The sequence below is a fragment of the Diaphorina citri genome, unplaced genomic scaffold (assembly GCF_000475195.1).
Source record: "Diaphorina citri unplaced genomic scaffold, Diaci psyllid genome assembly version 1.1 scaffold2716, whole genome shotgun sequence".
NCBI lineage: Eukaryota > Metazoa > Arthropoda > Insecta > Hemiptera > Psyllidae > Diaphorina > Diaphorina citri.
The window spans coordinates 6,562-19,383 of NW_007380133.1; the positions used below are offsets into that span (position 1 = coordinate 6,562).

At 38.3% G+C, this 12,822-nt stretch overlaps 1 protein-coding gene and 1 long non-coding RNA gene across 2 annotated transcripts; one reads left to right on the forward strand and one right to left on the reverse strand.

Annotated features, from left to right (window-relative positions):
* The first annotated feature begins 1,336 nt into the window (after positions 1-1,336).
* On the forward strand, positions 1,337-3,075 carry LOC113471628. Its single transcript, XR_003394255.1, has 2 exons — positions 1,337-1,585; positions 1,716-3,075. It is a non-coding gene; the product is annotated as an uncharacterized LOC113471628 (long non-coding RNA).
* Positions 3,076-8,624: 5,549 nt separating this feature from the next.
* LOC103519410 (protein TonB-like) lies at positions 8,625-12,074 on the reverse strand. Its single transcript, XM_026830930.1, has 3 exons — positions 11,925-12,074; positions 10,766-10,942; positions 8,625-8,633 (listed from the first exon to the last, which is right to left on the reverse strand). Exons 1-3 carry the CDS (start codon positions 12,057-12,059, stop codon positions 8,625-8,627), a joined length of 321 nt encoding a protein of 106 aa, XP_026686731.1. The 5' UTR covers positions 12,060-12,074.
* Between the last annotated feature and the right edge of the window lie 748 nt (positions 12,075-12,822).

A 12,822-nucleotide genomic window follows, 5' to 3' on the forward strand; every position in this document is an offset into this window, starting at 1 on the left:
GTAAAAGTCCTTTGACAGATACTTTATCTGCTTTGAGGCCTGCAGCCCTCAATATTTTTGGATTGAGCATTCATAGGTAAAGATATATATTGAATTCATTTTTCATATAAATGTTTCCTACAGGTTTTAATTTATTTAATTAATTATTGGTTTCATCAAAAGGTTTTTTTTTTTTTTATAAGTTTTACAAAAAAAAAACAAGCAGTAAAAAACAGAAGTTTGACGAGGGGTTAAAGAAAGATGATTAATTAGATAAATATTATTAAAATTAAAATATTTACGGAATTTAAAAATATAAACATTAAAAATAGTAAATTAAAAAAGCTTTCGTTTGTTGTAAATAATCCATAAAAACAAAAACTATTTAAAATATTTATTTTTTTAATATAAACACCAAAAACATTTACTTCGTGGATATAGAGGTTTATTTTAGAAATACCACACACAAAATAAAGTATGAGACAAAAAGGTTCCCTAATTTACAATTTCAATTTTTTGTACATTTACGTCAAAGAAACACAATAATACAGTGTTTGAACCACGAGTGACGCTTGTAACATCCTAAAAGGTGTTTAGAGTTATTAGGATTTAGGTTACCGGGCCAGCGATACGCGTTAAATATACAGTATCGATGAGTAAAAGGAGTGCTCCCGAACTCAGCCCCGGGGCGCCGTTTTTCGGTCAGTGCCTCTAGTTAGTAAAACCTAATATATGTTTAAAGACCTGGGGCGGCCCTTTAGCTTGGGCCCAGAGGGCGCACGTTCCGCTCGCGTCACTGTAATGCGGTACCCTCGACGGGTTTCCCTAATTTAACAATCCAACATTACGAGCGATTACCTTAAAATCAATGCCGCCCAAAATGCTGAGTAACGGGTCCGACTCGATTGGGTAGGCTTATGATTGGCTGCTCGTTACAACGAGTTGAACTCACTAGGTACCATATCCAGTATTCATATTACATGGATGGATTAGTTAAATGGGAGGTGAGAATTGATGGTTAAAAAAAAATTCTCCAAACTGTCTACCCTTGACATTCGACGATCGTCACAATAGCAGGGCTTTAGCTTCTCTCCTCCTTCTGTCTATCTCCTTGGTCCCGGCAAGGCTCTTGCTTGTAATAGGGTAGTTCTATTTAGGCGGGGCCCGCCCATTAGCTTGGGCGCCGGATCGCGAATGTCCGTCTGCGGTGGTGGGTTGGTTCGATTTGATTGATCGACACGTTATGTGGAGGTCAAAAGTTTTCCTATAGCAAAGGACATCTGCCACGTGGTAACGTAATTCAGTGAGCTGTCTATGAAATAGACGAAACTCCGAGTCGGGATATAAAAACCTACTCGTAAGTATCCATTTCTATATATAACTTAAGTAAAAAGAAACTACTTGGTTTTTTGACACGTTCAAAATTTTGTGGGGCAGTGGTCACAAATGGTTTATGCTATGAGTATTTGAATTCAAGAACTCATAGACCAATTTCCAAAGTATCACTGAAGAAAAGCAACGTTGCGCGTGGATGGTATACGGTTGAGTGACCATCTGGGTAATAGCGTGTTGCTTGTTTTTCTCGGCCCCACTTAGGCTGGCTGAGGTTATATTGTCACGGAATGGCAAGTATCACTGAAGAAAAGCAACGTTGCGCGTGGATGGTACACGGTTGAGTGACCATCTGGGTAATAGCGTGTTGCTTGTTTTTCTCGGCCCCACTTAGGCTGGCTGAGGTTATATTGTCACGGAATGGAGGGTTAAACTCCCATCAGTAAAATCTAAATAACCGTATCAAATCAAATAACGGCCTTTTGAATTAATAATTCTGTCGTTGCTGGGATTCGAAAGGCAGTCCCCACAGTTATGAACCGAATACCTTAGAGCAGTAGCAACTGCAAACCGGAGACTGATGAACTTTTCGTAACGTGGGGTTTGCGCGTGAGATAACCAAAGCTGTCAAACTTTGACTTGGCGTGGCGGAGCGCTACTGAAATAAGTTTTGTCGTCAACTGAGGACAAAACCAGGTCTATCAGCGCAAGGGTCAGACATAAAGGCAAGTCCAAATCATATTGTGAAGCTCCCACGTTTTGACTTGGTGGGGAGAAGTCCTGCCGCGCTCCTTAATAGGCAGTTTTCCAAATTGAATAGTTCTCAACCTTCTCCTTTCAGAAGAAACGAAGTTCTTAACCCCACCGATATTTCACCTAACGCTAAAAATCAAGATAAGAAACAGGGAACTATTTTGTGTACGGAATAATACAAAGGTTCGTAAAAAAGAAGAAGAGCGTATTTTGTGCATATATTTGTTGTTTCATTTGACCTATTTATAAGTAAAGAGAAGTGAGTAATAAGTAAATTGTTGTTTTATATAAATAGAAAAAATTGGCAAATTCGTTTTAATGAACCTTTTGTTGTTTCTCTTACAGAAAATTTTGACAAAAAAAAGAGGATGGTATCAAAACGTTTGAGATGAATTCTAAAGAGAGTTATAAATAAAAAGAGCTGAGGACATTGGTCGTGTGGAAACCTTTGCAAATGTAATTGGCTTTGTAATCATATAAATAGAAACTTAAATAATAAATAAATCAATACAAAATATAAATTTCCAAAAATCTTAAAAGTACACCAAAAAAAGTTGAGTTTAAAAAATCGGACTTTCCCTGGCGGAAAATCTAGCACATTGTGTAGTGACAGACAAAACATGCATCGTCTGGGATTTGAACCCAGAGCCTCGTCACATTCAAACTTCTAAAATCAAATTAATGGATAAATCAATCATATGATCCGCCGTCACGTTAATCATACAGGAAAGTGTGAGACTGAATAGCCAAAATCGGAGTAACCACTTTAGCTCGTTAGGTTTGAACTACAGTATAATTTCAGCTAGGTTTAAACTAGGAGATATCTAAATGAAAATGAACACACAAGAAGAGATAAAACTTCTTCAAATAAGTAGAAAATGTTGGCGAGTATAAAATAAATCCATGGAATTTGGTTTTAAATATTTAAATACAGATTAAAAATGCGATGATTTTCAAGTGATGATGAATTTCTGTCCGATGATGATTTTAGTGAATTTTCCTTTGAAAAGGTTGAATAGGGAAATATTTACTTATTTTCTGTTAAGGGGAAAGGCTATTAACCAAATAAGTGAGGCATTTCTTTACCATCTATAGAAGAAAATCAATATAATTAAAGATATTTTTCTTTCATATGTAATCATATAAATAGAAACTTAAATAATAAATAAATCAATACAAAATATAAATTTCCAAAAAATCTTAAAAGTACACCAAAAAAAGTTGAGTTTAAAAAATCGGACTTTCCCTGACGGAAAATCTAGCACATTGTGACAGACAAAACATGCATCGTCTGGGATTTGAACCCAGAGCCTCGTCATATTCAAACTTCTAAAATCAATCATATGATCCGCCGTCACGTTAATCATACAGGAAAGTGTGAGACTGAATAGCCAAAGTCGGAGGAACCACCTTAGCTCGTTAGGTTTGAACTACAATATAATTTCAGCTAGGTTTAAACTAGGAGATATCTAAATGAAAATGAACACACAAGAAGAGATAAAACTTCTTCAATTAAGTAGAAAATGTTGGCGAGTATAAAATAAATCCATGGAATTTGGTTTTAAATATTTAAATACAGATAAAAAATGCGATGATTTTCAAGTGATGATGAATTTCTGTCTGATGATGATTTTAGTGAATTTTCCTTTGAAAAGGTTGAATAGGGAAATATTTACTCATTTTCTTTTGAGGGGAAAGGCTATTAACCAAATAAGTGAGGCATTTCTTTACCATCTATAGAAGAAAATCAATATAATTAAAGATGTTTTTCTTTCATAACAAAATATTATGGATATTTGTATGAAATCTGAATAAAAGGATTCCTTCCAGATCTAGATAAATAAATGATTAGATATCAGGGTTTTAATCAGTGACACTTAAATCTCTTCCAATCATCACCGGAACAGAAATCAAATATTTACAAGATTCGAGACCAAAATATCCCGACCATCACTCTCAAATGAATCGACCCAAAGGTTTCCACGACCAAGCGCCGGAAGTTGCTTAACATTAGAGCCTCCACGGTGTTCTTCAGCTCTTCCACCTGTGGGGGTGAAAATGAACGTGTTAGTCTAAAGGTCACTACACGAAATCTATTTGGTTCGGGTAATGATGTCCTACACACGCCAAGCCCATGACAAGAATGACTTAACACTTATAAGTTACTAGCTGAATTCCGTCGCTTCGCTCCGGAATCCCGCTAGTTCATCCCGAGGCATGGCCAAACCTTCGCAGTTACAATTCCCTCTATGAAACATCTCAAGTAAGAAATAGGTAGGTTCTTTTCTCACCTTGGATGCAGCGGCCTCAGCAGCGGCAGAAACTTCTTCAATTGCCGCAGCAGCGACAGTTTCAACGGTTTCAGCGGCCTGAAACAAAAAATAACAATAGTTAATTAGAAACTGGGCGGGTTGGGTCGTTGGGTGGAAGACCATGCCAGATTTTTAGCTAAATCCCCTTTAGGGATGAGCATGAGCTATTCATTTCTAACAAGAGTCACAACTTTGGGTCGCGGTTGTGTTTTTCTTTTTCCTTCGTTTTATAAATTGGCCCTAGTAATTCGAGCTACAAGAGTAGGTACTGTATTTCAAAGATGAGTGTTTCACCGCCGTTTTTATTTCGTAGCAATGAAACAACAGCTACAACATTAGATGCGTGTGGTCTGTGTCGTAGCCTCTCATCACTTTACGCCTTTGCCTTTGTACTTTTATTACGTAACATTGACACTAAGTTTAACCGAGAGACCCAAGGTCTACCTGCTCTCCGGGCTTATTCCGTAACTACCGAAAAAGATATACCTTATATGAAATAGAATTTATGCTCTATGTATGTATGTACCGACTTACGACTATGAAATCGTATGTTGAACAATAGTATTGATAAACCATAGCTCAAAGGTATCACACAATGAGGTCTTAACACCTGGCGGTATTCTAAGAAGTATTAACTTCATCTTAAGATTGTGATGAAGAGAATCTGTTATTATCAATAATTATTTTATTATTGCTGCAGTGATGAAATTTGTACATCTAATCTGTAATAGATGATCACTGGCTTTAGGTAACAATCATCTGGGCAATTGTGTACTGTTGGCTTTTCCTGACCCCATTCAGGTTGGGCGAGGTTAATTTAATGTTAGGAGGCTCGTAGTTTGTCGACGGACGGAGGATAAAACCCCCCAAGTATTAAAAATTTCAGTTCCAAAAGTGGACAAAGGCTTTATTTAAGTAAACTTTTTTTTGGGGAAAACACGAAAAACTCTCATATCTTTTGAAAGAAGCAGCCAATTTTAATGGTTTTGGTCTTGAAAAAAAGCTAAAATCTAAGGGAATCTGTTGGTATTTATGGATTTACTAGCAAAGTTGACATTAATTAGTTATTTAATTTCAAAATTCCGAGATGTCCAGTTTTGGCACCGAAAATCCGATTCGTCCCCTTTTAGAACCGTAAGGTACTTGTCCTGTTTATCCTCTATCCTATTTTGTCTAGTTTTGGACCCGAAAATGCTATTCAAAAATAGGCTTTTTTAATTATCGGAACCAAAATTGGCCAAAACGTGAATTTTCGTATATGTTTGGTACCGTAGCTGATAGTGCTGATACTCACGCCCCTTTATACGCCTGACGATACATTTTTTACACCTGACGATACATATTTTACGCCTGACGATCTTTTCAATCGATTCGCCTTGAAGAGACGAATCCTGATATACCTACTTACCAAAAACTCTATTTCCGAAAATCGAGCTTTTGCCCACTTTTATCGAGCCTTTGTCCACTTTTGGAATCGGGCTACTCACATCTAGGAAAAAAAAAAATCAAATGAAGGTATACGTGATTAAACCCATGTGAATAGGCAGCTATTACAGGTATCTGACTTATACTTTAATCACTGACTGAAAATAAATCGATACTTTAATCATGGATTTCAAAATTGATGTTATATTGATCACAAGATTTGAGTAGACAGTAATTTGATTTAATGAAATTGTTGGGGTTTTTTGTGTATCTAATTGTCCATTATACTTTCTGCTAGGTTCCAATTAAGATTAAGTACTAAGTACATATTTATAGTTGGGTAAGATTGAGCAGTAGGGCGAAGTGCGGAATATGACTTCAAAATATTCCCCAGCTATGTGATAACTTGTCGGGAATCGAGCCCGGTACAGTAAAATGGTATTCCGTGGCTTTCACAGATTACCTACTTTATATTTTGAGAGTGCCGTGTAAATCGAGTGACTTATGCAATGTGCCCGTCATACAGGAAACGATAGTCTTCTTGAAAACTGAGAGATTGTAGCATGAAATGTAAAAGTCAAGTTTCACGCAACCCGTACATAAGATTAACACAGAGATTCATGAAACCGGGTTTCATCAAAGTGGCTCGATCACGTTTCATGAAATGCGTTTCTCCAGGCCTTCAGTTCTAAGTCTAAAATTGTGAGAAACTGATTTCAATGTCTCAAAACCTTACAATTTCCAGACCATCCATTGTTAGAATTGCAGTACCTTCCTGTCACGAAACCTAATGAAACCCCTCCGGGTTTCACTGAGGACCGGAAGCTGTTACACATAAATAAAACACCTGTTTCATTCACGAGGCGATACGACTATAAAACAGAGGGAATGTAATGTACAAAACTGCCCTTCAATTCTAAGTCTAAAATTGTGAGAAACTGATTTCAATGTCTCAAAACCTTACAACTTCCAGACCATCCATTGTTAGAATTGCAGTACCTTCCTGTCACGAAACCTAATGAAACCCCTCCAGATTTCACTGAGGGCCGGAAGCTGTTACACATAAATAAAACACCTGTTTCATTCAGGAGGCGATACGACTATAAAACAGAGGGAATGTAATGTACAAAACTGTGTGGGGATGTTTCAATGAAACAGTAGACTGTGGTCACTCAGGATTTAGACACAGGGCGTTGTAGTGACGGATTGAGATGGGGATGGGCTTAGTTATCGCTGACGACAACATCGGTACTGGTATCGTTACTAATTTCGTTGCTGATGTCGGTGCTCAGAGCTCCGTGGTTGTTTTCGCTGATCAGGGGCTCAGGAGCCTGCAAACAGAACAGATCACAATGTGGGTAAGAAAACCATGTATGAAACATAACAGAAGAAACACACAATGTGGGTAAGAAAACCATGTATGAAACATAAAAGAAGAAACACACAATGTGGGTAAGAAAACCATGTATGAAACATAATAGAAGAAAAACACAATGTGGGGAAGAAAACAATGTTCCATGTTAAATTCCAATTTTTGTGAAACAGGATTGGTGTGAAAGTTTATATCTGCTGGTCTGTTTCATACGGCTGAAAGGGAGAAAAATGAGGAAGCGTCTTCTCCTTCTCCTTCCTAGCCTTTTCCTATTTCAATAGGTCCGGCGCGCGGCGTAAAGAAAAAGGAACAGTGAGTAGTGAGTCATCACGACTAAAAGGAGAATAAAGAGGAAGAGTCTTCTCCTTCTCCTTCCTAGCCTTTTCCTATTTCAATAGGTCCGGCGCGCGGCGTAAAGAAAAAGGAACAGTGAGTAGTGAGTCATGAGAACAGAGCACAATGTGGGTAAGAAAACCATGTATGAAACATAATGGAAGAAACACACAATGTGGGTAAGAAAACAATGTTTCATGTTAAATTCCAATTTTTGTGAAACAGGATTGGTGTGAAAGTTTATATCTGCTGGTCTGCTTCACACGACTGAAAGGGAGAGTCTTCCTTCACCTTCCTAGCTTTTTCCTATTTCAATAGGTCCGGCGCGCGGCGTAAAGAAAAAGGAACAGTGAGTAGTGAGTCATTACCAGCCGATTGAGCTAAAACTCGGTATGCATATGTACCATCAGATGACAATAAGTTATCTTTTATCCACTTACAACACTTATCGAAATATTTCGATATTTGTTACATTTCCTCCCAAAATTTCTTGCTGCTCCAGTTACTTTAGTTTAGTTTAGTTGTATTCTAGTTAGCTATTTGTTGGTTTGACCGTGTTGTACTTACATCAAGGCTGACTTTGAGACTTTCGAGCTTATCGGTGACAGAGCTGATGATCTCATCCTTCAGATCTTCAACATCATCCTCGCCAGGTGTGTGCTTGCCATTCAATCCTGAAATATAAACAACATAAAACATTCGTAAAAAACAAATAAAATTGATTTTATACTATAAAATATAATTAACTATCCTGCAAATATAAATATGTACCCATCAGATGACAATAAGTTATCTTTTATCCACTTACAACACTTATCGAAATATTTCGATATTTCTTACATTTCCTGCCAAAATTTCTTGCTGCTCCAGTTACTTTAGTTTAGTTTAGGTTGTATTCTAGTTAGCTATTTGTTGGTTTGACCGTGTTGTAGTGTTGTACTTACATCAAGGCTGACTTTGAGACTCTCGAGCTTATCGGTGACAGAGCTGATGATCTCATCCTTCAGATCTTCAACATCATCCTCACCAGGCGTGTGCTTGCCATTCAATCCTGGAATATAAACAACATAAAACATTCGTAAAAATAAATAAAATTGATTTTATGCTATAAGATATAATTAACAATCCTGCAATATATAATATTCGTACAAATAAATAGGAATTTTAATTGTGTTAAGCATAAATGCTTGTCACAAATGTCGTTCCCCACTTAATATACTATGCTAAGTTTTATGACATGACTTGGACTCGAACCACCAACCTCCAGATTCAAAGTCCACCGTGCTAACCACTGCACCACTGAGGTTGGTAAATATAAATGACAAAATACAAATGAATAAAATATAATAAACAATCCTGCAATACCTATATAATATTCGTACAAATAAATAAAAAATATAATAAGCAATCCTGAAATATAAATGAAATAAAATAAAATATACCAATAGAAAATGTAAGCCCCAAGGCGCGATGCACACTAGTGAAACGCACGCAAAATCCGATTTTCACGTTGCATGAAATGTAAAAGTCAAGTTTCACGCAACCCGTACATAAGATTAACACAGAGATTCATGAAACCGGGTTTCATCAAAGTGGCTCGATCACGTTTCATGAAATGCGTTTCTCCAGTGTACACTGCGCCCAAGTCGTGGGTTCGATTCCCGTCTGGGGCGAACTCTATCCTAAACAGATGGAGTTCGTTTTCCGAAGGGTTGACCTTTTCCTATCCTGAGCTAGGGTGCCTCTTTTTAGTCCGTCCTTCCTTATTATTACTAATAATAAAAGGTATAGTGGACGGACTATTGTTTTCTCAAAGCGAGAAAGTTTTAGACAACACTTCAGTCGTTAATTTAAGACCGGTTTTAGCGTTATCTATGTTAAGCTACGCCGAGGAAGGCCAATAAATGGATGGGTGACTTAGTACCCAGTGTACTGTGTACTGAGCTTCAAAGGATATTTCAGAGATAAAATTAAACGGACTGTATGTATTGAGCTTTAAAGGACATTTCAGAGATACAATTAAACGGACCGTGTGTATTGAGCTTTAAAGGACATTTCAGAGGTAAAATTAAACGGACCGTGTGTACTGAGCTTTAAAGGACATTTCAGAGGTAAAATTAAACGGACCGTGTGTATTGAGCTTTAAAGGACATTTCAGAGGTAAAATTAAACGGACCGTGTGTACTGAGCTTTAAAGGACATTTCAGAGGTAAAATTAAACGGACCGTGTGTACTGAGCTTTAAAGGACATTTCAGAGGTAAAATTAAACGGACCGTGTGTACTGAGCTTTAAAGGACATTTCAGAGGTAAAATTAAACGGACCGTGTGTACTGAGCTTTAAAGGACATTTCAGAGGTAAAATTAAACGGACCGTGTGTACTGAGCTTTAAAGGACATTTCAGAGGTAAAATTAAACGGACCGTGTGTACTGAGCTTTAAAGGACATTTCAGAGGTAAAATTAAACGGACCGTGTGTACTGAGCTTTAAAGGACATTTCAGAGGTAAAATTAAACGGACCGTGTGTACTGAGCTTTAAAGGACATTTCAGAGGTAAAATTAAACGGACCGTGTGTACTGAGCTTTAAAGGACATTTCAGAGGTAAAATTAAACGGACCGTGTGTACTGAGCTTTAAAGGACATTTCAGAGGTAAAATTAAACGGACCGTGTGTACTGAGCTTTAAAGGACATTTCAGAGGTAAAATTAAACGGACCGTGTGTACTGAGCTTTAAAGGACATTTCAGAGGTAAAATTAAACGGACCGTGTGTACTGAGCTTTAAAGGACATTTCAGAGGTAAAATTAAACGGACCGTGTGTACTGAGCTTTAAAGGACATTTCAGAGGTAAAATTAAACGGACCGTGTGTACTGAGCTTTAAAGGACATTTCAGACTCTGCCTTGACAGCGCTCGATTCTCAGGTCCAATTTCTGCCCGGGGCGAACTTTACCATAAACACAGACAAGATGCGTTCTCGGAACGGCTGGCTGTCTCCTAGAATGACAGGATCTTTCTCTCTCTCTTCGCTTTCGGGACGATAAGACTTCCGTTATTATAGCTCCTTCTATCTTATTTCACTTATTAGAGACTATCCCCGATTTCCCTCTATCAAACTGAGTAATTCCCATTAATTTTTTTTGATCGTGGGAATCGAACCCGGTTGTTGCTGTTGTTGTCTTTTTTTTTATTTTTATGGTAGACAAAGGCGTTACCACTGGACCATCTTATGGACTTGATCCTCACAACTAAAGTACTTACCGGTACAGCGACTTCCTCCTTCTTGGGCTCTTCCTTCTTCTCCTCGACTGGGGTGGGGGTTGGGGGAGGCACCTCAGTGGGTGGGGGGGACTGAGGGAGGGGAGGGGGCAGCTCAGCCTTCACCTCTTCCTTCTTCTCGGCGACAGCAGCCTCCACGGTGTTCTTCAGCTCTTCCACCTGTGGAGGTAAAAATGACCGTGTTAGTCTAAAGGTCACTACACGAAATCTATCTGGTTCGGGTAATGATGTCCTACACACGCCAAGCCCATGACAAGAATGACTTAACACTTATAAGGCAGGCGCGCTACACTCCAATCAGACTAAGCTGGCTTCGCTACCCTCCATCCAATCAAACTAGGTAGGCTGGCTTAATAGAGTAAGGAATGCCAGCCTAGATGCGTAGTTGCTTGGTTCATACTGTTCATAGTGCGTCTGCCTTATAAGCGGGTTCGAATCCCACAAGGGATTATGGATATTTGTATGAAATCTGAACAAAAGGATTCCTTCCAGATCTAGATAAATAAATGATTAGATATCAGGGTTTTAATCAGTGACACTTCAATCTCTTCCAATCATCACCAGAACAGAAATCAAATATTTACAAGAACGAGACCAAAATATCCCGACCATCACTCTCAAATGAATCGACCCAAAGGTTTCCACGACCAAGCGCCGGAAGTTGCTTAACATTAGAGATCTGAACAAAAGGATGCCTTCCAGATCTAGATAAATAAATAATTAGATATCAGGGTTTTAATCAGTGACACTTCAATCTCTTCCAATCATCACCAGAACGGAAATCAAATATTTACAAGATTCGAGACCAAAATATCCCGACCATCACTCTCAAATGAATCGACCCAAAGGTTTCCACGACAACATTGACATTCAATTCAAGTTCGTTATATCCAGGTTCTACTGTACAATGAAAAGGTTCACAATAAGTTCTTCGACTTCAACCCAAAGCATTGGTCAGCACACGCTCCAAACAATATGGGTTACCAAAGCACAAGTACACACTGTAACAAGCTAGTTCATATTATAATTTACATATTGAAGACACGTAGTTTGACCCCTAAGGTCCCTCTGGTCTGATTGCTTGTGATTACCCCCTGGTGTCCTAGGGTATATGGGTTCCTAATTTAATATGACGAAGAACCTTGGATGCAGCGGCCTCAGCAGCGGCAGAAACTTCTTCAATTGCCGCAGCAGCGACAGTTTCAACGGTTTCAGCGGCCTGAAACAAAAATAACAGAAATACATTAGAAACTGGGCGGGTTGGGTGGAAGACCATGCCAGATATTTAGCGATATCCCCTTTAGGGATGAGCATGAGTTATTCATTTTTAACAAGAGTCACAACTTTGGGCCGGGGTTGTGTGTGTTTTTTTCTTTTTTTCTCTCTCCTTCTTCTTCTGTTTTAAAAATTGGCCCTAGTAATTCGAGCTACATCAGTACTGTATTTCAAAGGTGGAGGAAATTGACTGTCATTACGTAATATTGAAAATTTTTCTCCCTAAAATCAAATTCTTTATATCCACGTTCTACTGTAAAAAAAAAGTTATCTACTTACGACTTCAACCCAAAGCATTGGTCTGTAAGCACACGCTCCAAACAATATGGGTTACCAATCACAAGTACTATAACAAGCTAGTCCATACTATAATTTACATATTGAAGACACGTAGTATGACCCCTAAGGTCCCTCTGGTCTGATTGCTTGTGATTACCCCCTGGTGTCCTAGGGTATATGGGTTCCTAATTTAATATGACGAAGAGGATAGAAAATATAATCTAAATAAAAAAATATGTAGATCGAACTGGAATCGATACGGCCGGACCTTCCAACGCAAAGTACATACAGGGTGTCCCAGATAGAATTGTGACTGCCCGAGCGAAGTGAGAGTTATAGTTATTGAACGAAGAACCCTCCCCGGCCACGAAGATAGGAGGGTTACATTTCGTCTGTTTGTTCTACGATATCTCGCGAAAGGCGAGGCAGCTTTTGATAAAATTCGGCAGAATTTTTGACTCCAAAGATCATCATATTTGATATTT

Bases quoted from the DNA above. Each gene is read 5' to 3' on its own strand.
- LOC103519410 (XM_026830930.1), bottom strand. From the start codon at position 12,059: ATGGTCTTCCACCCAACCCGCCCAGTTTCTAATGTATTTCTGTTATTT. The intron at 10,943-11,924 runs GTTCTTCGTCAT...TTACCTCCACAG, and splicing joins CTGAGGCCGCTGCATCCAAG to GTGGAAGAGCTGAAGAACAC.